The 25777-nt window shown below is 43.6% G+C and overlaps 1 protein-coding gene across 3 annotated transcripts in view; it reads right to left on the bottom strand.

Annotated features, from left to right (window-relative positions):
* Positions 1–25777, bottom strand: part of PTPN12 (protein tyrosine phosphatase non-receptor type 12) — a 592849-nt gene that overhangs the window by 59046 nt on the left and 508026 nt on the right. For 2 of the 3 annotated variants that reach the window (XM_086967364.1, XM_086967366.1), the window contains one exon: positions 1131–1208. The exons of the other annotated variant lie outside the window; for it this stretch is intronic. In XM_086967364.1, coding sequence (XP_086823490.1) covers positions 1131–1208 — 78 coding nt within the window. The remainder of the gene's footprint in view (positions 1–1130; positions 1209–25777) is intronic. 3 annotated transcript variants of the gene reach the window in all.

Genomic DNA, 25777 nt, shown 5'->3' with positions numbered 1-25777 from the left:
GCAGCCATGCGGTCAGGCCACACCCCCCCAACAATAGAGAACTTAAAGAAGATGGTATTACATTAAGATTTCCATGCAATGATTCTTTGAATAGATAGGATATTAAGTGCCTTGGTGAAAGTAAGTAGTGAAGCAGATAGTCTGCTGTCCTCTGAGAGGGGTTTATCATTTTGTCACTTGTACACGCATTGCCAAATGTTTTGGGATGTCCATGTATACTCTGACATGCAATTGGAAGAGAGTTATTGCCCTAAAGGGTTAAGTATCAGGCTATGTTTTCACCAACTGAATCTTATTCTGATTAAATCGACGTATTGCCATATCTCATCTTGCTCAGGCATATCTCATTATACATGACAACAAAAGACACTGAAGGAAGTAAATGCCCCTTAAAACTAGGGCAGGCACATCAAGGAATATATACATAATATAGAATCTACACGACCCAAAGTTTGGGGTTTTTGAGAAGTCGAACTTTCTTTACTACCATCTGCAGTTCTATCATACAGTTTCAACAATGGATCAACGGCATTGAGCTTCACCTATATTTTCTCTAATTTACCAACTAAAAAACACAAACCTGGTGCTTCTAAGAACTCCAAAACTTGAACATCCAGATGGCTCATCTGTCCATGTCCTCTTCTTTGGATCTGGGATCATTCTACACAACCTCTATCTCCTCCTTCAATTTCATATGATTCTCCTCTGTTATTCAAATAATTTTACCACAAGCTCCCCCTCCTTTCAGAAATTTTCCCTAGGGTGAAGCTGAAATGTCTGTCCTCTATCTACTAAGAGGCAAAACTACAGAAAATGGAGCTCTAGATAACAGACTATTGGAGTCTACCTATTGTATAAGGATAATCTTGTTAGTGTATCAGGTTCTTTTTCATGGAGCTTCCTCTTCTTTTAAGTTGTTCAAATACGAGGTGTGTGTTCAACTGAATACCTACATATCTTCAGTTTTTATAACGTGTTTTAACACTCAAATTATCAAGACTTTAAAATAAATTGTGCCTAAGACCTACCGTTTACAACCCTCCCCCCAGCTTTGACAGTTATGCCATTGAAACTACCAAAGGAATTGGATACAAACAATCAAATGTTAAAAAGCAAAATGCAAGACTCACTCTGTTCACTTGCTAATACAAATGATTCAGGTGTCCTTTCTGGCAGAGGTGGTGGTGACTCCCCACTTGCACCAAAATCTAAATCGAATGCACATGAGGTTTAGGCAGATAGAAATGAAATGGAGGACATTCTACAGTTGTTATACGTAAGACATTCATTGATGGGTTACATTTGTTATTAGCTGAAATAGAGTTATTAGGATGAGATAAACAAGTGTGATAAACAAAGAAGATATGCTTTCAGGTAGTCGAATGAAGAATACAAAGCATTAAGTCATAGTTACTAGCAGACTACAATGATGTTTAGTTAACAGGAATCAGTCACAGCAATACTGTGAAAAAACGTATAGTTTGCAATATTTTTAAATAAAGTCAGCATGCCAAAAACCTAGTAGAGGGGGATTTTTGCCCAAATAAACAGTGCCAAGTAAGATCTAATACATTTAAATGATCAGGTGATTGATTCACATTCACAACCAAAAGATTAAATAAAAGATTGCTATCATGTTCTCCTGTACGAACAGTCCATTGCCATCATAATGGATCCTAACACCGTAAGACACTCTACATTCTTGAGCACTGGTACCCTATAAGAGATATATTTTGTGGATTAGATAGGTTATAAGCTTATGTTACTCTAGAACAGAGGTCTTCAAACTGTGGGTCCCTGTAAAAAGACAGCCATCTGCTGTTTTGGGATGGCTAATTGAGATCGTTATCAGCTGTTTGCCTGAATGAAAAGCAAATGCTGGTAATCTTCCAGTGTAAAGGATGCTTGGGAGCAGTACTGGCTCTTTGTGAAGACAAAGATGTGTGTTGTTTTGAGTTGAAGTGCAAAGAGTTAACTACTGGGCTGAAAAGTTCTTTCTTTTAATTTTGACTGAATTTACACTGCCCTTTGTGCCCCTAAAGAGGTGTTGAAGGGACAGTTATGTAAAAAAAAAAACTGCATTACATGTGGTCTGGTATTATTAAAACCTACATTTTGAAAGCACCATTTTATTGTAAAACTATTCACACATTTTGCAGCATTGTATCTTACCCTGTGTGTAATGCAAGTATAAAAAATTGACTTGCATATTCACAGTGCTTTCTGTCACAGCCTGTGACTTTGTAGCACTAAAAATATACATCACTATTCTCCACTGCATCAATCAAGATTTAATTCTGTGGGTCTGTGGTCGCAGTGCTTTAACTAATAGATGTTTTCCTAATGTACTACAGTGCATTTCCCACTGAGCTATAACTTATTTTAGTTATTTTTCATTTACACTGCCCATTATTTTATATGTAGATACCTAAAGGTGAAATACCTAAAAAACGTAAGAATATTTTAGGCTTATTTATGAGAGGCTTGCATCGCCAGAGCATCACTTTTTTTGATGTTCTGGTGGCGCAACCATCTCAACCATACCTATGAGTCAGTGCAAAGTCACCCTGCATAGCTTTGCATTGCCTCATATGGAGTAATCAGTAAGACATAGCAGTGCAAGTCACTGCGTTGCTTTACTCTGCGTCAAGGAGGGGTTCCCACGCAAAGCCTATGGATTTCGATGCTGCACCATATTTACAAAATCATGTAAACCTGGGGCAGCTCCAAAAACTGACACCTCTCCAGTAGAGGCGTAACAAGGAGAAATGTTCTATGAGAGCTGCATTCTGCAGCTCTCATAGAAATAGGAAAACACCCCTCAGTATTGTTTTCGTGAAGGAAGGTGCCTCTTCCCGTACAAAAACAATTCTGCCTACGGTAGTGCTAGACAGCAATTTGTGAAGGGAAAAGAACTGGAATGCACCGTATTTCATAATAACAGTTTATTCCTGCCCTTTCACATTTGAATTGGGCAGCCCGCAAGAAGTCTTGCAGCGCTTTCCTTCGCCAATTCCTCATAAACAAGGCCCTTTATTTTTAGCTACACCTTTGGCTACACCCCTACACTCAATGACCTTTGGTTTGGATATGCTCATATAATGTTCTAAGTAAACTCCCATTCTATCCTATGGGACAGATAGCCTTTCCATAGTGAAAAATGAAACACACTGTAATTCACTACCAGAAAATGTCACACACACCAGTACATGTCTTACCTATAACATACACAGCACCCTTCCCACAGGGGTACCTTGGGCCTACCTTAGGGATGACTTACGTGTATGAAAAGTGAAGATTAGGGCTTGGCAAGTGGGTGCACTTGCCAGGTCGGCATGGCAGTTACAAACTTCACGCAGACACTGCAGTGGCAGATCTGATAACCATTTTAAGGGCTGCTTGGGTGAGTGGCACAATCAGTACTGCAGGACCACCAGCACCATTTGATTTACAGGTTCTGGCACCCTCAGTGCACTTTACTAGGGACTTACCAGTAAGTCAAACATGAAATCATGGAAACACCAGTCCATAATACAATTTCTAATAGGAGCACTTGCGCTTTAATACTGAACAGCAAAAAGGAAGTGCGCAGAGACACTGAACCAGCAAAAACAGAGTCAAAACTAGGCCAGAAACGAAAAAAACAAGAGAAACATGCCAAAAGATGGCAGGTATAACAGGGGCATTTATAGTTATCGATATATGTTGATGACGAGAAGAACCAGTTTCTAGAAAATTTTGTCAGAAGGGGGTCCTTACGCCTAAAAAGGTTTGACAAGGGGGTCTCAACATCAAAAAGTTTGAAGACCACTGCTCTAGAAGGACCCTATTTTAGAATGGGCTGCTAGGGGATGAAATAGAAAAGAAAGAAAGTGAGCTATCGACCACTATCTCAGTGTTATTGTGAAGTTAAATGGTACTTTGCCCCGTATCCAGTCTATTTTTGGGAGTTCAGTTATGATAGGTTTAAATCGTGCACTACAGAGTGCTTTCTAATGCCTTATGGACAATTATTTAATTTTTTTTTTGAGTGTATAACGTTTTCTTATCCTCCTTGAGACTTTGTCATCCCAGGAGGACTGGAGATCTAATTTCAAGTTAACTTATACTCAGGTCTTTGGGTAATGATATATTGCTTGCTCTTTTGAACAGTATGTTTGCTGATGTTGCACACTGCATTTTTGCACGATTATCCTATGCTTAGCAAAGTGATACAGGATGGTTTGTGACTTTAAACGGTCAATGATCTTTTTGCACAGCATCTCGTTATGCTTGTATGATGCACCTTAGTATGGATTTTTTGGTGTGTTTAGTCAGGTTGATAGATAGTTGTCTTAAATATGCTTGTTTTTTTATTAACTAATAATAAACTAAAACTATAAGAAGTGAGAGGTTAGATCTATCCAATTGCATCTCAGACAAACACTCCTGATAGTCAGGGAAGTTGTATTTGTCAACATTTGCAGAGCCTGCTCCAACATGTAGGTCGTCCTCAAGAATGCATTCTTTTGCAATCAGTCTTGCAAAGACTGCTGTGTCAAGAGGGATGGGAGACTGGGTGTTCAACAGCTCAGTGAACACTGAAATTACTCCACTTCAGACAAAGTTAGCTTGTTCATAATCTTACAGGACATTTAGATGGCGACTTAGCAGCAAAAAGGAATTCAGTTCGGCTCAGTATTTTATGGAGTCAGCTTTGACTAACAAGTCGCCTATTACGTTTCTGGCTGTCCCTTGAAGCAGTCACAGGGAGTCTCCTTGACTAGCAGTCATAAAGGCCAGGAAAGGTGGGTATGCTATCTGTGGAAGTGCAAGAAAGAAATTAATGTGGCTGTAATTTGGTCTAACACCGATCGGAGAGGGTCAGGTGGGCGTGGGGTTACAACGGACTGTGCTCCACTTCATTGATGGCCTATTATTCATGTGCTACATCCACAGTGTTGAAGATGCATGACCCACAAAGAAAGAGAAGACAAAACTCTCAATGAAACACAAATCAAATTTAAACACAGCTACTAGGGAAGTACAGAGGGTCAGTTCTGCTGAAACATGTTATGGTGCTGTGAAAAACTTTGACACATGTAATGAGGGATACATGAGCAGTATGACCAATCCAGGGTTGGAAAGAAGATCCTCAACTCATCTAGTGTCTGATTTGAGGTCACTGGTAGTGACTCATGTTCTTCTCCTAGTAAAAGAGCTGCAGGCCGGACCTCATTTTGAACTGTATAGGGACTTGGTACTCTGGGGAATATCATGTCCGATCATAATATACATCATTGCACTTACGTATTTTTTACTGAAAAAACCAAAGGTTAAAGTGATAGAGTTGGGTGTTGAAGCAGGTTAAAAACAAACGTTTATAAGCCAAAAAATACATCCCTCATTATATTTTAGGTGGCATCATTGATTACATCGTCCAAGTAACTGCTATGCAAATTACTCTAAATCCCTCGACCATTTTAGAAAACAAAGTAGGTAGTAAAGGGTCTACAAAAATATACAGCAGAATGGCTATATGAATATGCGTGCATGTCCGAAATAGAAATCATTTAGAACTAAAGTCTATTTTGATTCACTAGGGTAAACGTTATATTAGTGCAAAGTTTAACTGCCAGTAAACTTTAAGTGCAAATGGTACTTCAGTTAAACAAGGCACAGACTTAGTGCAACACAGAGTTGCAGACTTAGTTAAAAATAGGTTGCAGCTTAAATAAAAATTCCAGTTGACAAAATAGGGGAAAAACTAAACCTTATCCTTGCATTACATTATACACATGTGGAGTCCTGTTCATATGCAGAAGATAGAGTTATCACGTAGTGCTATCAACAATTTCTTTACAAAGTGGAGAGTCATAAGATGCAGCTATCTATTTTCAGCAGTTCAGTGAAAATTCATTATGCATTGTTGAAGAATGTATATTGTATGGGTGACGAACAAATGGTTCAAGTCACAGTAGGACTTATTAACATTGTCCATTCTGTTCACTTCAGTAATATGCCCAAGTTGTGATTTTAAACCAACTAGAGGGATGTGAATAGGATCTGGTTGTGCATGTCCTAACAATAGCTGATGCATAGATGTGAAGCAGTTGACTTAAAATTTTGTGTCAGATGAGGTACTAAACAGGTACATCATATTTGAGTGAAAAACTACTCTTTTGAGCTGTATTAAGAGGTTAAATAAATTGCTAATCATATTAATGGCTCCAGAGAATTTACTGTGGCAATGCACAAAGGTAACTTACACTTGTTAGTAATTTACACATGTAGGTTTACTTATAACTCTGCCATGGCTGATCCCAAGCCCAGCTGCGAAAAGAGTGTTATGCGTGGGGCTAGCTATCCCATAATGCAAGAAGAATCCTAGATACAGAAACGTCAACCGAAAGACCAAATACATCCTCGCCTTGGGGGGAAAGCAATATCCTTCACAAAGAGCTATGACCCCTTGTGGTAAAAGCCAAAGATCCTTGGAAGCCACAAAACAGATTCCATCTGCTTTCGACCAAGACCATCATCATCATCATCATCAGGACATGGAATGTGAGGAACATGTTTAAGACAGCCCATGTGGCAGGGGGGGGGGGGGGGAATACAAAATACAACCTTGCTCTGCTTGGCATCAGAGATACCAGGTTATAGAGTCCGGACAAAAAAGACTGGCTCCAGGAGGAATGCAGATGTATTATGGACACAAGGAAGAGAACACCCCAAATACTCGGGAAGTAGCACTAATGCTAACACCAGCAGCCAACAGAGCTCTGATTGGATATGAAGCCAACGGTCCCTGAATTGGGTGGGTATTATACTGTCTTGCCTGAGGGTGAGTAATGCTCCAGCCCTGTTTGTTGAAGTTCCTGGAGCAGTGGTCACATATGACGCTCTGTTCTTAGTTGGGGCTTTTTAATTTGTCCAGTACACCAGTCCAAATGTTTTCAAATTACATGAAGATCTTTTCTACTTTTTTCGAAAAGTGAGATAAAAAAAAATTATTTTGTGATCGTCCTGCTGATCAAACTGTGGAAAATCGCTCTTGTTGTAAACCTCTTTCTCAATTTACACCAACTTTGGATATAGTGGGACCCGAGGTCAAGATATTTGAGCAGAATGTCAGAGAGATTGCTCGTATCTTTATACCTCCGCTGAATGCTCGTGGTAATTTGTCACAGGTTGAGAATCAGGCATTAAAGAACATCCAACAGAACAAGGATCTGATTGTTAAACCTTGTGATAAGGGTGGGGGGATAGTCTTAATGAAACAATCAGATTACAATGACAAAATGCTGAAAATGCTGGCTATCCCTGAACATTATAAAAGGTCACACCCTAGAGAACCAACTAAGCTAAGAACTACCATCGAGGAAATGACTGGAAGAGCATTAGATCTGGGATATATTTGCCAAGAGGAATTTAATTTACTCAACAAAACATGTCTGAAAACTCCAGCCCTGTATGGGCTACCAAAAACCCACAAGGATACTGAAGATCCCCCAATGCGTCCCATTATCTCAATCATCGGTTCTAGCACTGAACCATTGTCCAAGTTTGTGGACTCTTACTTGTGCCCTCTGACGCAGAACTACGCCTCATACATCAGTGATATGAGTGACATCATAAGCAAGATTGAGGGTACGCCTTACAACCAGCACACTGAGATCGTTGACATTGAGGCTTTATATACTAATATCCCTTAATGTCAAGCGTTACAAGCGGTCGCCTCACTGTTACAGAGGTATGCCGGGAATAGACCTGATGGCTTTATCCTCGAATGCTTAGAGATAGTGCTAAAAAACAACTACTTTGATTTTAATGGCACCATTTACCAACAGCTTAAGGGGACCAGCATGGGAGCATCTTGTGCTCCCAGCGTAGCAAATACTTACATGGGCGAGTGGGAGATTAAGGATGTGTTCAATGAGGCGGCTCCATTTTTCTACCAAGACGGTCAATGGAGACGCTTCATTTGCGACTTTTTTTGTCTGGAGGGGAGATAGTGATTCTTTACAGGACTACATACTGTGGCTCAATGCGAGCGATGTCAACTTAAAGTTCACTGCGAACAGCAGCTCTATCCGTGTGGAATTCTTGGACATTTTAATATCAGGTGTCAATGGCTCGCTAGAGGTGAGCCTGTTCAGGAAACCAACTGCAAAAAATACTATTTTGCAGTACCATAGTTTCCATCCGACCTGTTAAAAAGACTCCATTCCTTTTGGAGAATTTTTGAGAGTTCGACGGAACTGTACAAACATGGCGGAGTTTCATAAACACGGTGACTCCTTGAGAACACGCTTGTTAGCTAGAGGGTATCCCCGAAGATTGGTACGACAGGCCTACAAAAGGGCAAAATATTACAACCATGAGGCCTTACTAGAGGGAACACGCAGTATGCCCCAAGAGTGTGTTGTATGTGTTGTCAATCATTCTGCATTGAATTTCAAAATCATAAATATCATCCAAAAGAATTGGAGAATTCTTAATAGTGATGAGAATGAGACAATTGGAACAGCGCTTAGTAGCTTATCGTAGAAATCGGAACCTGCGGGATTTACTGGTACATACTAGACCAGTGGTGAACACTTTGCGTCAGACTACGATTACAGGATTGCCACTTATATCAGGCAACCACAAGTGTGGTTCTTGCCACGCCTGTGAGGCTGCGATTGTCACTGAATCATTATGCTGTCATGGTCGCAAAATTACTCTGCGGGATCTCACCAATTGCAGAAGCCATAACATAGTGTATTTGCTCATGTGTCCGCGTGGACTCGTTTACATCGGTGAGACTGCGCAAGAATTTTGTGTACACTTTAGCAAGCATAAATCAGCTATACGCACTAGGAAGATCGTAGCCCCTCTCGTCCAACACTGTCTGGATAAAAATCACTGAGAGACATCAGATGGTGTATCTTGGAAAAAATAAAAAATAAGGCTGGTTTTCCCATTGAAGTCATCCGTAAAAAGAGGGAAACCTTTTGGATTTTTTCTATGGACAGTGTTAAACTGGGACTTAATGAAGACATCCAATGGTATGTCATTCAAACTTGGCAATTAGCCTAGTGACACTCCTATCATCATAGCAGCAATTGGGTAAGGGTGTTTTACTTTTGTTGGACTAGGGCCACAGTCTATTGCTATGACTGGCACTTTGGTCTATCTGTGCCATTTTAGTTGGTATGTCTCATTCTGATGCTGGTAATTGGTAATCTGGTAGTCCAGCTTTCAGTTTGATCTTGGCTGGCAACGAATGTATTGATCCTAGATGTTGTCAGCATTTTTTCATTTTTTATGTCAGCAATGCTTGCTCTCTTTCGTATACCCCGTTTGATCATATGTGAGTCGATCTATTAAATTGCTCTTAGTCTAAAGAGACATCTTATTCCCCCAATCTTTGCAGCATTTGGATATTGTTCTTTCTTGATATTGATTAGTTGTGTGCATGTTTTTTAGGTCTCAGCTATCCCAGGCTGCGCACATGCGCAGTCTCGCTGGTGAGATTTAAGGACAGAGTAGAGAGGTTAAGCCCCGCTCCTCTTCTCCATTGGCTGGCCTCCTAAACGGCAGCCAGCCATTGGAGAAGAGGTCCCATTGACTACATTCTTTCGATCTTCGCCCCGTCCTTTTCAAATTGGGGGGGCGTGTTTTTGACATTCTTTCTAGGCTGTAAACAGTCAAAAACACGCCCCCCAGTCTGAAAAGGACGGGTCTTAGAGACAAATGGCGAGCGCTTACTTTTTGGTTAACTGAGAGGTTACAAGTTGTTCTTTCTGGATCTGTGCACAACTGGCATCTTTTGGGCTTCCTGCAAAGCCTCCCAGCTTCTACACTAGAACTTGGTCTGAATACACATTCACGTCAGGAGACAGTAATTCCTCAAATCGGCTCAGTGTAATTTTCTTGTAAAGGTCGGATTAGCTCCTGACTGTCCCTCCTCTCCGAGTGACAAGGCGGCTGTAAAGGTCCTATCACTAAATTAAAGCCGAGAGGCTCCACTTTCCAGCCGGGGAAGCAGAGAGCTGATGGAAATGAAGTGAGCAGATTGAGACAGACAGTGAATCATTAGTGAACCACGAGGCCAGGATGAACTTGTCTGGAACCTGAAAAACAGAGGAAAAGAAAAGCGCACACACCTCCGTGCGCTTTGATTTTTTTTTTCTGGGTTTTGAGACGACGCCAAAGTGGATGTAAAAGAGGGTTGACCCCTGGTGCAAAATGCTGCTGGTATCCCAGAGGGTTGAAGCAGCACTCATGGAGGCTCATATCTCGGTAAGTGCCGTCCCCGGTTTATCTCTTCTGTTGCCGGTAAACGTCATGTGTTTCTCAGCACTCCGCAGAAACTTACAATATGACAGGCAACTAACCCAGACGCCCCCGTCGTTAATAAAATTATGAACTTTCCTGCAAGTGTCTCTTGGAAAAATCTCCATTTCTCATATAAATGTGCTGTGGTTTACGCGCCACGCCTGGGCTGCGTGTCTCTGCGTAAGCACGGGGCGCGGGCAGCCTCACTCGGCCTCATTACGGAGGCGGAGGGGTTTAAACGAGGCATGCTGGGAGAGTGCACCCCATCATCTTCGCGGCCGGCTCTGGCTGGTGGGAGGGGTGGGGAGATGAGTGGAGGGCAGGGATTCCAAACCCTCTATCGTGTCCGCTAGACTCACTGTCTCGGTCTGAAGACATGCTGCCCACAGAGAGGAACAAAAGGATGTGTGTGTGTTGTGAAAGGTGCGCGCTGCCCTTTCTGAGGAGCCATGCACCCACTGGTGGAACGGTAAATGCACTCCGCCTCTGCTGTGTGTGTGGTTGTGCGTTTGTTTAATCTCCTCTGTCACTGTAAATTCGAGCCGTGTGTCACTCAGTTTGTTTTATGGCCTGTGCATGTGTCGAGCTGAGTGCAATTGTGCATCAGTGCCCCTGCTACTTCTCACTGAATGTCGTTCTCTTTCTGTATGTGATTGTGCATTTGTGTCATGGGCTGTGGGTGACTGTGGATGGGTGACTTGCGATCTCGTGTTTGCTGGCTTTGCGTAATGTTTCTGCATTAGAATCGTGTATTTATTTCACTTTTTGATTGTGCATCCGTTACATGTGGCGTGATTGCCCAGTGTGTTTTTTTTGCTTTGCGTTCTGCATTTCTGTGCTGCTTATGTATAGCTACTGTGTGTGTTTGCTTCAATTACTTTATGGTTCTGAGTTTATCCCGTGTAGTCGATTGTGCACTTTGCACATGCTGTGTGCCATTATGTAGTGTGTGTTTGTGTTCACATTCCTAGGAGGGTTGATCACTGAATGCTAGGTGGATTGTGTTTTTATATCTTGGGTCGTGCCCTCCCTGTGTTGTCATTTTCCCCATGCAGTGGACGTGCGTGGTGTGCCGCCGCCAGAGTTCTGTGTGAGGGAGTTGGCAGGTCTCTTGCTGCCGCCAGCAGACTGGGTTCGTGTAGTGAAAATGCCCCCCTTGCTGAGACATCGTGCAGCGCAGACCGATCGCTTACTCATCTTTTTCAAGTGTTTTACCTTTCCCAGCCGGTGATTACGAGATGGTTTAGTCAGTTCTCCTGTTTACTTGACTCGATGCACCCATTTTAACCTACTCAGAGCAGCTTTTCATTTTCCCAATTAGTAAAGAAATTGGTTTTATTAGCTGTTGTGGAGGGGAGGGGCTATTGGGCAGGGGGCGCTCTGGTCTGTCCAGTCCCGCTCCAAAAAAAGAAGCAAGTCCAATCCCCTCACCTGTGTGTGCAACACGATGAGGTGAAAAACTGTTCTAATTGCCCCAGTCCTCCAGGAGTGACACGCTTCTACCTGCCCCAACTTTCCGGGAGAGACAGGCGCTCCCTGCCTCTCACCCCAGTGAAGAAAATGGCTGCAAGTGACCTTTTACCATCTAAGAGGGAACGCAACTCCTCTGGTGAGAACTGGCTGCCAGTTCCGTTTATATGGTCGGAGCTTCATAAAGCCTTCCATACAGCTGCCCAGAATACCCCCCCCCCCCATATTTGCCCCCGTTCCCTGATCCATCCAGAAAAGAGGCTCCCCCTGCTCTGGTGTTCCCGGGGCCAGAATGTCGGATGCTATCAAAACCCCTTCATTATGTTGATTTACATACCATGCATAGTTTGCTCACTATGACACTTGGTTACCCAAGAGGCTAAAAAAGGTAGGGTATAAATGCCTAAAACATTATACTGACGAAGAGCTTTACGAGGAAAATGCACGTGTGACCGTTCAGCTAATGCCTCTCAAGACCCCTTCCAGTCCTCCCATTCGTTTTTAGGTCTCTGCTAGCGTAGGCTGCGCACATGCACAGTGGTAATTTTGGAACCTGGTGCCAACAAGTTCTACAGAAGGATTCAACATCTGTTTCTGTGTGGCGCTGTGTGTGTGGCTGTGTGTGTGGCTGTGTGTGTGGCTGTGTGTGTGGCTGTGTGTGTGGCTGTGTGTGTGTGTGTGTGTGTGTGTGTGTGTGTGTGTGTGTGTGTGTGTGTGTGTGTGTGTGTGTGTGTGTGTGTGTGTGTGTGTGTGTGTGTGTGTGTGTGTGTGTGTGGCTGTGTGTGTGGCTGTGTGTGTGGCTGTGTGTGTGGCTGTGTGTGTGTGTGTGTGTGTGTGTGTGTGTGTGTGTGTGTGTGTGTGTGTGTGTGTGTGTGTGTGTGTGTGTGTGTGTGTGTGTGTGTGTGTGTGTGTGTGTGTGTGTGTGTGTGTGTGTGTGTGTGTGTGTGTGTGTGTGTGTGGCTCTGTAGATGTGTGTGTGGGGCTCTGTGTGGGTCTGTGTGTTTGTGTGTGGCATTTCCGAGAGATTAAGCTATTGGCATTGTAAATGACAATGCCATTTATTTATCTGTTTTCAAAACCAACACAAATAAAAATGTTGTCATTTACAATGGCAATAGCTCAAACTTTTGCAAAGGCGAGACCGTTGCATTGTAAATGCTTGTTCCTTTATACCACCAGGGAGGAGATATGCGACCCTGATATTTATCAAATATGGCCTCAATATTATGGTTCATTTTCCATGTCTATGAACCCTCATATATAGGATATTGCGAAGCGCGTATGTGCAGTGTCTCCAACTTTTATCTATAGGGGAGTGTGATTTTTATGCAGGCTTCGGTACGCGATCTGCGTACTTACCCAACATGGCAGTGAAATATAGTCAAAGGTTTTTTTGAGTGCGCATGTGTAGTGTCTCCGCCTTTCATTCATTGGGTAGGTGTTAGTTCATGTAGACTACTGTACGCGTTTGCGCTCCCCATTTAACAAGGACGTCGTAACTCTGAGGGCATTGTCCTCCCTTTATGTACATGGATCCACTCAGGTGTTGGTCATTTGGAAGCGCGCAATTTCAGTCGGTTGACTGGAGTATTTAAAATCGACCGGCGCTCAGTGCCCTGACGACCGGGCCGATTTGAGGACGTGCCGACTACCTATATGCGGAAGACGATCCACTTTAGAGGTGAGGAGAGACTATACGTTAACTGTAGCGGGTCCTTTCATGAATGTTGGTACACCGGGAAGCTTAGTTAAGACATGTGGGGGGTACTCTTTTTTGTTATATTGATTGACCCACTGGCTTAGGGTGACAAAGAGCTTGCCTTTAAGAAAATTACTGGAAAGGCTTGTATATATGTAGTTGTTGAGTTGTTATCTGCAATCAATTGGGACATTGTGCAATTTGAAGATTCTCTTTTTGAACACTAATACGTGGCATTGTTGATATCAATATAGGATGAAGCTTACTGCCCAGAGTTTTGGGAGCAGGACTTAGCGTGGACGGTGAGACACATACAGGTAGCTTAAGAGGTAAATTCTGCCCACTATTTATTTGCGAAAAGAACAATGCATTAGGTTGCATGTATAGTGATGATGGATTGTTGGATTTCGTTTGCAGCTAAAGCGGATATTCTATTGTCAAAAGATACTGTATACACATGGAAATTTCGAAGATGCTTTGAACAACTACTTTGCATCGCACAAGGTATTTGAGCCTGTTCTTTCGTTTTCCTGCTGTAGCACAACCTAATAGACGAGGGAATAGTTGATTATATATATTGACGGTACATGTCTCTTCAAACAATCTTCTTTAGTGACGCCCTATTTCGAGCATGTAAGAACTTTGGTGCCCTACATTCACAAATTTGATAAGTAACTGCCGGCGCCTTTTTCGCCCTCAGAAAGGTATCACTGCTGTGTTTATTTCCAACTACACAGCTACTAGAGTATGAGGTTTGTTTCATAGAGATATTGAGGGGCCTAGGTATGAGATCTCCCCTTTTTTGTACTCTGCCCTTACAGAAAAGTAGAACGTGTTCCTTGGGGGTAACTTCCATGAGAAGTGGCATTGTACTATCTTCAGTCGTTTTTCAAGTAAGACACCATGTGAATGTGGTAGGCACCCGGATGTGGACATACTAGGGGCCCTATAGAATGGCAACTTCAATGATAGGAGATATCTTCTGACCTTGGGGTTATTTTAGACTTTTTTGGACATGGGCCAGTAGTTAATTTCAACTTGTACAGTTACCACATTGTTGTGGCTTGTTCCCATTTGAAGTGGTGATGGGTGCGATAATGAGGATTTGTCTGTTCGGTTTATTCTGTCCTTACAGAATAGTAGAGCTGTGTTCTGTGGCAATCTTCATGAGAAGTAGCAGATTTCTGTCCTCAATCGTTGCAGGATATACGAAACAAATAAGTTTACTACAGTAGATAACAGTAGAAGCACACTATTAGTAAGCATTGAGAATGGAATGGGTCTGGTGTGCATGGGACTCTCGATTTTTGGTCTCTTTGGTTTATCTGTCAGAAATTGTACAATGCTCCTTGTATTTTTGTCTGTTTACTCACAACATTTTGGTGGTGGTGCAAGTATTTGTTGGGTGTGCATGTTTAACTCATTAATAGCCCTGAGTAGGTAGGGGATTAATGAGTTATTTATATGTTGTTTCTTTTGAGTATCATTTCAGTATAATTGATAAAAATGAATACCTGAACCTCAAAGCAATGGCAATTATGAGTAATTCTTGTGGTATTTTTTGTGGCTGTTGAATAATATGGTCCAATCCATACTTTAATTAATTGTCTGACATCTTGATATGTGGGCCAGGTTTTCTCATTCTTTCTATATCTTTTTAGGTTGCGTTTCTCTTCCCCGGGTTGAGACGCTTTTTTTAAAAAAGCTTTATATCTGGCAGGTCCTAAAGAAGGTGGCATTTCATCGCTCTGCAGCCACCGAAACGCGTCGACCACTGCCCTGTTAGACCCTGCTATATGCAGTTGTTGCATTTTGGTCACCTATTCTACAAAGTTACTCTGTAGTTACAGTTCCCTAGATATATGCAATGAGTGTGAAGGTTGTTTTGGGTATGTATGAATTTGGCATGAATGGTGGTGTGTGAGTTTGGTTTGGGTCTCTCAACCTGGGGTTATTTTTTATACATTGCTTTCTGTATTGTACATTGAGATATGATTATAGGATTCTTTTGAAAGATCTTTTATTGAACTGTGTGTGTGTATATAGTTAAATTTTTATATAAATATGGTACTATGATGAAAACATTTTTGATGAAAGAAATTAAATATAAAATTATATTTTTGTTAATTGTTTGTGAAGGAATTAATTTGAGCTCACACTATGTATTTGTACTAAATTAAGTGAAAAAGGAATACAGGTCGAGAAGGAGATTCTTTGATTATTGTGTGCTTAACTCCCCTCTTCTCCCTGACCTGTTATGTTCTTTTAGAGGGGGTCCCTTACATACTGCATAACGGTCCCAGAATCATCACAGCAACCTTCTGCACAAAGAAAGAGGATCAACATGAAAGCTATCCAGTGCAGTGCATCTGAAAATGACAGGAAAAAGAACAGTTTTACCACAGACTCCAGTCTATCCTGGAGAAATGTCTTGAGGGACATCACCATACTCCATGTCGAGAGTAGAAGTGACAACATGGGACAAAGTCATCATTGGCAACAATGGCGTTGGCAACAAACAAGATTTGGTAAAAGGCTCGCAGATCTGTGCCCTGAACAGTCTGGCGATAGGTGGTAGTGTATTCACACACAAAAGAGTACACAAGGCAACCTGGGTGTCACCACAACATTCAACAGAGAATCAGATCAACCATGTCTACATTGCCAATAAGTTCCGGAGTTCCCTGCAAGATGAGAGTGTGATGAGAGAAGCGGACGGGGCGTTGGCCCAACTCCTTGTCATGGCCAGGCTAAAGCACAAAAAAGCTTGGATAGAACCGATAAACCAACGCCACCAATATAACACCACCCTCCTCCAAAACGCACAGAAACAGAATGAATACTCAGCCATCCTCAGAAACAAGTTGAGCCCTGCAAGAACTAGAGGACGACAGATGCAGCAAAAAGCCAGTGAGAGAAGATCAAATAAAGTGACATCAACCTGCCATGAGGTACTTGGTCTCAAGAAACACTAGCATAAAGAATGGATTGCCATGAGACTCTGCAAAATCCAAGCGAGAAAGGAAAAGAAAGCTGCAGTCAACACCAGCAGAAAAGAGAAGAAACAGCAAAACCTCAAGGTGAATACACCAAAACTAACAAATAAGCAAAGAGAAGCATAGGAGAGGACGAGCAAAGATTTGTTGATGGTCTTGCTTGCCGCAGAAACTCTGAAAGCAGCTAGCCATTGAAAGATGAAAGAACTCTACAACATAACAAGGAAATGCTCAGGCAGATTTAGCAAGCTAGAAAGACCTGGTTGAGACAAAGTTTGGAAGACAATTGAGGTAACTAAGGCCAACAAGAAGATGGGTGGAGAACTATGAAGAACTGCTAAGTCAGACTGCACCGCAATGTCCACCCGACATATAACCAGCTGACAAGGACTTGCCAATAGACTGCAGAAGACCAACCAAGGAAGAAACACGTTAAGCCATCAAACATCTGGGAAATGGGAAGGCAGCAGGATCTGACAACATTCTGACAGAAGCATTGAAGGTAGGCATTGAAACGTCTGTAGACATGCTCTATCCCACTGTTTAGAAATATCTGGGAAGAGGAAAAGGTGCCATCAGACTGGAAGGAGGGATATCTGCACAAGATCCAGAAGTAGGATGGCCTAAGTGTGCAAACTAGAGAGGGATACCGAAATGGTTTCTTACCTGGAGGAGTAGTCCAGAATTCTCCATTATACTAGTATTTATTCCTCTTGTTTTTTAAATTAATTTTTTTGTTGGACGTAGACTGACCCACTATTTGGTGCTTGATTCAGGCGGAGACAGCATAGATATGCCATCCATATGAATAATCACTTTGACGTTTTCAACCCCATTGATGATAATGGTGGACTATCCTCATTGGATGAAGGATTAGCTATTGATATAATCATCATAACGGGATAACATGGCAGTAATAATTTTGAAGGATTGCATGGAAATCCAGGAGACACGTGATAACATACCCTCCCATATGATAATTGCAAAGGAATTCCCTGAAAAATGTACCATTGGCAGCCTTTACACGGGGCAAAGGCATAATAGTAGCACCGATTACAAAGCACCTACCATAAACCGCCTGAATATTGATAATGAACCAAGCCCTGGACTCCAGGGTAGCAGCCACATTGCTGAACCAGCTACTAATAATCTACACTCTACTACAAATATCGGTGTGTTAATCAATAACATTCATAGTACAGCTAAGATTATGCCCCCCTCGCAAAACCATTTAAAATCTCGACCGATTGACCCAACCAGTGTTATCGATTTTCCTAATTGTACTGATATCTATGAGTCTCCTTGCTCCGCCACCTTCCGCAATTCTTGATAGACTAATGCAGACCCAGGAATTAGTGCGATATATTCTTTGAGGAATGCCCTGCATTTCCCCAGTTATGCGTTTCAGCCTTTCAGAGGCCTTGATCACATGACACACTATGGGAGTGCTCTCACCAACTTAAAGTACTAGTGCAAATCACATGACAGGGTTTCTAGGTGACCTGGAAAACATACCAATACTTTCGTAGTCTGTCTTCTCTACTATATGGTTCTCGACTATATGGTTACCCCAACTTTTTGCCTAGTGTTTAGCTGGGTTTCGACTTAGTTGGCCTGATATCCTGCTAATCAGGGCCCCAGGCTATCTGCTCTCAGTGTAAAGGAATATGCTACTTACCAGTATGCATCTGTTCTTGGCATAGAGGGCTGCAGAGTGGTACATTATGAATAGATCGCCATCTGGTGTTGGGCTCGGATGATTGCACTTTGTTTTTCTCTTGGAGAGTCTTTTGTCTCTTGGTGACTCCTCCCTTGGTTGGTAGTGCGCATGGGCATCGGCTCCATCCTTAGATTGTTTTGCCATAGTAGGGTTAGATGGAGTAGTATAGTAGAATACAGATAAGAGTGCCCATGTAAGTGTATCTAAATAAGATAATGTTGGAACAGACACAGGTTTCCGGGGAGGCTGGGAGGGCATGTACCACTCTGCAGCCCTCTATGCCAAGAACAGATGCATACTGGTAAGTTGCATATTCCGTTCGAGGCATATGGGCTGCAGATGGTACATTATGAATAGACTATATAGCAGTTCTCTCCCTAGCGGTGGTCGCCCGTGTCTGTTGCAACTGTCTGAAACAATGTTTTTAATACTGCTTGTCCCACTCTAGCTTGTTGTGTTGTGTGCACATCTACACAATAGTGTTTTGTGAAGGTGTGCGGTGTAACCCAGGTAGCCGCTTTGCATATGTCATCTAGTGGAATGTTTCCCAGAAATGCCATAGATGCTCCTAGTTTACGTGTAGAGTGAGCTCTAGGAGAAACAGTTAATGTTCTCTTTGCCTTTAAGTAGCATATTTGAATGCATTTTACAATCCATCTGGCAATGCCCGCTTTGGAGATGGGATTGCCTTTATGTGTGGGAGAAAACGCAACAAATAGCTGTTTTGTCTTTCTGAAAGTTTGTGTTCTTTCTATATAGTACAATATGGCCCTTCTAACATCCAGTGTATGTAGGGCTCTTTCAGCTACTGTTTGTGGTTTTGGAAAGAAAACCGGTAATTCCACTGACTGATTGATGTGGAATGCTGAAATAACCTTCGGTAAGAATTTTGGGTTTGTTCTAAGAACCACTTTATTTTGGTGTAGCTGCATAAATGGTTCTTGAATCGTAAAAGCCTGCAGTTCACTTACTCTTCTAAGTGACGTGATAGCTATGAGGAAGGCTACCTTCCATGTGAGGAATTGTATTTCACACCTATGCATAGGTTCAAATGGTGGCCCCATTAGTCTGGTAAGCACTATGTTGAGATTCCAGACTGGGGAAGGTGGTCTTCTTGGTGGAATGACTCTTTTGAGTCCTTCCATGAAAGCTTTAATTGCTGGTACTTTGAACAGTGACAGATGTTGCCTGTTTTGTAGGTACGCCGCTATGGCTGCGAGATGAACTCTGATAGAGGTATATGCTAGGTTACATTGCTGTAAGTGTAACAAATAGCAAATGATTTGTTTAGTGGATGCGTCCAGAGGGTTGATGTGCTTACTGTTACAGTGTATAGCAAACCTCTTCCATTTTGCTGCATAGCATGCTCTGGTGGTAGGACGTCTTGCTTGTTTAATGATTTCCATGCACTCTGGTGGTAAATCTAAATACCCAAACTCTATGACCTCAGGAGCCAGATCGCTAGGTTCAGTTGTTTGGGATCTGGGTGCATTATTTCTCCATGGTTCTGTGTAAGGTGCATGGGTAATAACCTTAGCATTTGATGTGGTACTTGTGAGAGTTGTAGCAGCGTGGTGAACCACGGTTGTCTTGCCCACGTGGGTGCCACTAGTATCATTGTCATTGAATGTTGCTGCAGTTTCCGAACCAGTAATGGAATTAGTGGTAGAGGAGGGAACGCGTAAGCAAATCTGTTGGACCAATTTATCCACAGTGCATTGCCCTGGGACCTTTGGTGTGGGTACCTGGATGCGAAATCTTTGCATTTTGCGTTCTGATGATTGGCAAACAGATCTATCTCTGGTTGCCCCCATTTTTGGAAGAATGGCTGTAGTATTTGGTCGTGCAGCTCCCATTCGTGTACTTGTTCTGACTGTCTGCTTAGAATGTCTGCTATTTGATTTTGAACTCCTGGTAGGTGTTCCGCTAACAGGTAGATCTTTTGAGGAATGGCCCATCTCCATATGTCCTGTGCTAGTCTGGACAGTTGGAGAGAGTGTGTCCCCCCCTGTTTTTGAATATAATACATTGCAGTCATGTTGTCTGTTCTGATCAGGACTGCTTTGCCTGTTATTTGCATTTGGAAAGCTTTTAGTGCTAGAAATATTGCTAATAGCTCTAGGTAGTTTATGTGCAGTTTCTTTTGCTGCACACTCCACTTCCCCTGTACTGTGTATCTGTCCATATGCGCTCCCCATCCGGAGAGCGATGCGTCCGCTGTTATTATCACTTGTGGAATTGGCTCTAGGAACGACCGTCCCTTGGAAATGTTTTCTGTGTTCCACCACTTCAGAGAGCGATACGTCCGGTCGTCTACCAACACCAGATCTGTAATCTGACCTTGAGCCTGATTCCACTGTGTCGCTAGACACTCTTGTAGTGGGCGCATTTGTATTCTGGCATGTGGTATTAGCAGTATGCAGGAGGACATCATGCCTAATAGTTACATAAACACTCGTGCTGGTAGTGAGTGTTGTGGTTGAAATCTTTGTATTAACCCGACCATTGTCTGTACTCTGATTGGGTTGGGGTATGCTATTGCCTTTTCTGTGTCTACTGTAGCCCCCAGGTATTGCTGAATCTGGTTTGGTTGCAGGTGTGATTTTTTGTAGTTCACCGTGAACCCTAGGTGGTGCAGCAATTGAATTGTCTTCTGTGTGTTGTGAAGACATTCTTCCTTTGACTTGGCCTTTATTAGCCAATCGTCCAAGTATGGGAAGACATGTATTTGTTGTCTTCTTAGGTGTGCTGCCACCACCGCTAGGCATTTTGTGAAAACTCTCGGTGCTGTTGTGACACCGAATGGAAGGACTTTGAACTGATAGTGCTGTCCTTCTAACACAAACCTTAGGTATTTTCTGTGGGCTTTGTGAATTGGGATATGAAAGTAAGCGTCTTTTAGATCCAGTGTAGAAAGAAAGTCCCCTTTCTTCAGTAAAGGTAGTACTTGTTGGAGCGTGACCATGTGGAAGTGCTCCGAATTTATGTAAGCATTGAGAGGTCTGAGGTCTAATATTGGTCGTAGGGACCCGTCCTTTTTTGGGATCAGGAAGTATAGAGAGTATACTCCTGTGCCCTGTTGATCTTTTGGGACCTTCTCTATTGCATGCTTTTGTAGAAGTGCTAGCACTTCTCTTAACAATGTCAGATGATCCTGACTCATTGGACGCTGTTTGGGGGGGATGTTTGGTGGGGTAGCTGTGAGTTCTAGGCAATAACCATGTTGGATAATTTGTCTCACCCACTTGTCTGACGTGATGTTTTCCCAGACAGGTAGCAACTGTGATAGACGTCCCCCGACCGGTGTTATGTGGTCTGGGGGGAGTTCTATGAAGTCACTGTTTTGGTGTTGAGGCGTTGCGGTTATTATTATTTCCGTGGCCTCTTCCCTTATTGTTGTTACCTCTGTAACTGCCTCTTGAATTACCTCTGGGTGATGTTGGTGTGAAAGATGTGGATTGCTGATTCGTTCCTGTGTTCTTTGAGCCCCCTCTATAGGTGGATCTACGAAAGGAACCTCTGTGTGTTGGCTGTTGCAATGCTCCCATTGACTTAGCCGTTTCCGTATCTTTCTTCATTTTTTCTAATGTCTCGTCTGTGCTTGAACCAAACAATGTCTTCTGATCAAATGGTTTGTTCAGTAGGGCTGTTTGTACCTCTTGTTTGAATCCTGAGATTCTAAGCCATGCGTGCCTTCTTAGCATGACACTAGTGTTAATCGATCTTGCTGCAGTGTCTGCTGCGTCTAATGCACATTTAATGGAAGTATTTGTTATTATTTTACCTTCCTGTATTAATTGGTCTGCCTTCTTCTGATGTTCTTTTGGGAGATGTGTAAGAAGTTTTTCTAACTCATCGTAATGTGCCCTGTCGTAACGTGCGAGTAGTGCTTGTGTATTGGCTATACGCCAGCTATTCGCTGCCTGTGATGCTACTCTTTTACCTGATGCATCTATTAATTTCGACTCTTTATCTGGTGGAGGAGCCTCTCCTGTAGATAATGAGTTTGCTCTTTTACGAGCGTTTGAGACCACCAGCGAGTCTAGCGGTACATGCCCTCTAATAAATATTGGGTCCTTTGGAGCCGCTTTGTATTTTTTATCAATTCTTGGGTTTAACACCCTGGCTCTCACTGGGTTTTCGAATATTTCATCTGTGTGAGTAAGAAGACCCTTCAACATAGGAAGAGTACCTGATGTTCTCTGTGCATTAGGTAGAGTCTCTAACAAGAAATCCTCTATTTGAGGTTCTGTATGTATATCTACCTTATGATATTTTGCTGCCCTATTAATGAGCTGCACAAAACCTGTGTTATCATCAGGTGGTGAAGGCTTTGAGGGATATAGCTCTGGGTCGTTGTCCTCATCTGACCATACATCATAATTTTCCCATGGATCCTCCTCATCTGGGATAGTTTCGTCATCCCCTTGAGGTTCTCCCTCCCCTAGATCGCTGTCTACATCTGACTGAGGTGTAGCTGGTCTTGGTGTGGAAGGTGTAGGAATATTTGGCCTATTGTGAGGAATAGGAGAAGAGGGTGTTACTCTAGGACGAGGAGAAGCAGGAGGAGTTATATTCGTCCCCATTGTTCTCTTTTTTGAAGGAAGAGGTTTATCTTCTGACTGTTCACTCTTTCTCTTCTTCGTGACCACTTTCCCAGTTTGTGGATCAATAAACAAGATCTTTTGTTTGGGATCTGTCTGTTGCTCCTGAATCGGTACCGAGGGTCCTGGTTCCGAGAGGTGCTTTTGTTTTCGATCGTCAGATCTTGTTGTTTTCGACACCGAATGTTTGCTCGATTCCGACTTTCTTGGTATCGAGTGTCTCTTGGGCGATAAGTCATATTTATGTTTCGACATGGAATGTTTCGATACCGAGCTCTCCTTTGTATGTAGCCTCGGTGCCGAAGTCGATGTCGCCCTTTTCTCGGATCCGACATGGTGGGAGTCCGAGTGTTTCGGTTTCAGTTTCGGTTTCGTTGCCGGGCCCGAGGGCGGGGCGTCGGAAACTTTTTTCAGCGGTTTGACCGGGCCCGAGGGCGGGGTCGTTACCGCACGGGGTCGGTTTTTCGGTAAGGGGACGTCGTCACTCACGGTTTGTTGCTCGATGAGTTCTTCAACCTCCGACTGGTCCCCTTCCGACCCCGACTGGTCCTCTTCTTCCTCGATTTGTTCGTCTCCGAACAGCTCCGGGATCGCTTCCGCCTGCATTCTGGAAACCTCGTGTCTTCGAGCTCGACGATTTCTAATCGTTAGCTTGGAGGAGAATGCTGCGCAGGCTTCGCAGTCCCTGGATTCGTGTTCAGGCGATAGACAGAGGTTGCACACCTCGTGTAGGTCCTTGTGTGGGAACTTAGCACCACACGTTGGACATTTTTTGAATGGAGTCCTTTCCATGGACCCCGGGCTTGACTGCGTCGAGAAAGGCCTCCTGTTCTTCGACGTAGATCCAAGTTTTTCTCTTCTATTTTGAATTTGTAACGCGTCGGAATGGAAAAGAACGCGTTCTAATAACAATACCGTCGAATTGGAAAGGGAATACGCGCCTAAAATCACTTTCTTCTGAAGTTGATCTGGAGCGTCTCGATCTTCATCCGAACCCGATGGCGGAAAAAAACAATCTAAGGATGGAGCCGATGCCCATGCGCACTACCAACCAAGGGAGGAGTCACCAAGAGACAAAAGACTCTCCAAGAGAAAAACAAAGTGCAATCATCCGAGCCCAACACCAGATGGCGATCTATTCATAATGTACCATCTGCAGCCCATATGCCTCGAACATGGACTTTAGGTACATCTCCAATTGGCTATTGGGTCACCTTTGTGAGCCCCTGTGTAGTGTACCATAGGTAGAGGTGCATCCAAGGCCTACCAGGGGCTGCAGCATGTATTATGCCATCCCTGGCTGGACATCCACATTGACACAACTGGCTGATCAATCAGCTGGGGCAAGGTTGTGTAATCACCCCTTGCTTAGGTATAGTATCCCGATACCTACCATTACATATAGACACATATATACCTATAAGTCACTCCTATGGCAGGCCTTGACAATCCTGAAGGCAGAGTGCTTGGTTTTATGTGAGATGGTACTCTTGCATCAGCTGAGTCTGTCTACAGCTTTCGGAACCATGTCCTTATAGCTGTTCTATGATATAGCCATACCATATACTCTTAAGTGCATTATAATCCTCGCAGTTAATGCTAACTTTGGTTTGGCTTTATCTAAACACGTCGTGTAAGGTGTCATACGCTTTGGAATACTACCCCCCCGCCAGTCCTGGCAGCAGGGGTAGCATTGCACCCTTCTAGAGGGAGAAGACATGTAGTTGTAGCTTTACCCGGTTAAAGTTAAACAGAGCCTCAGCATCAGAAAATGGATGCTGCTGCCACAGACCAAGTCTGACCTCCTGCAGCTGGGAGCCCTTCCAGCGAGGGAGGCCTGGACAATAGATTTCCTGCCTTGGGAGGTGCTAGCACCTCCCCAGACAGACTATAGTGTATTGGGGCAGGGTGGGTTGAATGAAATGAGACACTGCCTGGGGCACACAAGGTGCTCCATGCATAGCCAGGTTCAAACCAGTTGCTGGGGCACTCCAGCCCCAGCTCTGGCGCGAAACTGGACAAAGGGAAAGGGGTGTAACCACCCCCTTTCCAGGTTCCACCCATAGGAGGGACCTAGCAGGTAATCCAGCCCCTTAGATTGGTATAAAGCTAGGAGCCGAGTCTAGAGACTTTAGATTATCTTGAACTGAAACTCTGAAACGAAACTCTGGATCTTTGACATTCTACTGCAACTAGAAGATGGAAGAATCTCCCTTGTGGTCAGGAAGTGACAACCCTGTGCAAACAGGCACCATCAGTGACTTGCCGGTTTGCTTTGTCGGCGCTCTCGCCGTAGCCCGAAGACTTAGCGACGCAGCCTCTGGACTTCCAGACTTCTCTGACCCCGACCCACAACCACAGCAAAGCTGAGACCTGTGGCGGACACGAGAGACGTGGGACCGGACTACCTGCAGTACCTGCTTTTTGCTAACTGTGCAGCTTCTGAGGCATCCTCGAAGTTGTGCATTGGGACTTTAGAAGCCCCAACCCCGAGCCGTATGTGCACCGAAGCTCACCCCTCCTCACTCCACGAGTGCCGCGTGGGGCCTGCTCCTGCATTTCTCCTCAACCCGTCTTCGCGGTTGCTTGCCTGCTGGCTAGTGGCCCTCCTGAAGACATCTTTACGAAACACCGCTTGCCTGGTTGCTCCCGGCTTGCTCCTGCTTTCCTGCAAAGGGAAAGCTCCAAAGACCTTGCTGGTCTGAACAGATGCCGATCTTCCCTTCCTGCGTGGGTTGCCTTTGCCAAGGCTTGTTGACTCCAATAAGGAAGCCGACACCGCCAACAGCGAGATCCTTCGTGGGACAGTCCGTATCCAGCTCCTGGTCGTCGTCAACGCCTCCTGGTCCACGTGGCTGCAGAGGCAAGCTTCACTTCTTCACCTGTTTGCAGTTCAACGTCGCCTGGTTCCTTCCTTGTCACTGGCTAGTGACCCAGACTCTGTCCCCTCTGCTTTCAAGTTCTTCACTGCTTCGATCCACCC

This window comes from Lissotriton vulgaris, chromosome 1_1 (genome assembly GCF_964263255.1).
Source record: "Lissotriton vulgaris chromosome 1_1, aLisVul1.2, whole genome shotgun sequence".
NCBI classification, from domain to species: Eukaryota; Metazoa; Chordata; class Amphibia; order Caudata; family Salamandridae; genus Lissotriton; species Lissotriton vulgaris.
The sequence above is the reverse complement of the archived record's forward strand: the minus strand, read 5'-3'. Positions and strand labels throughout refer to the sequence as shown.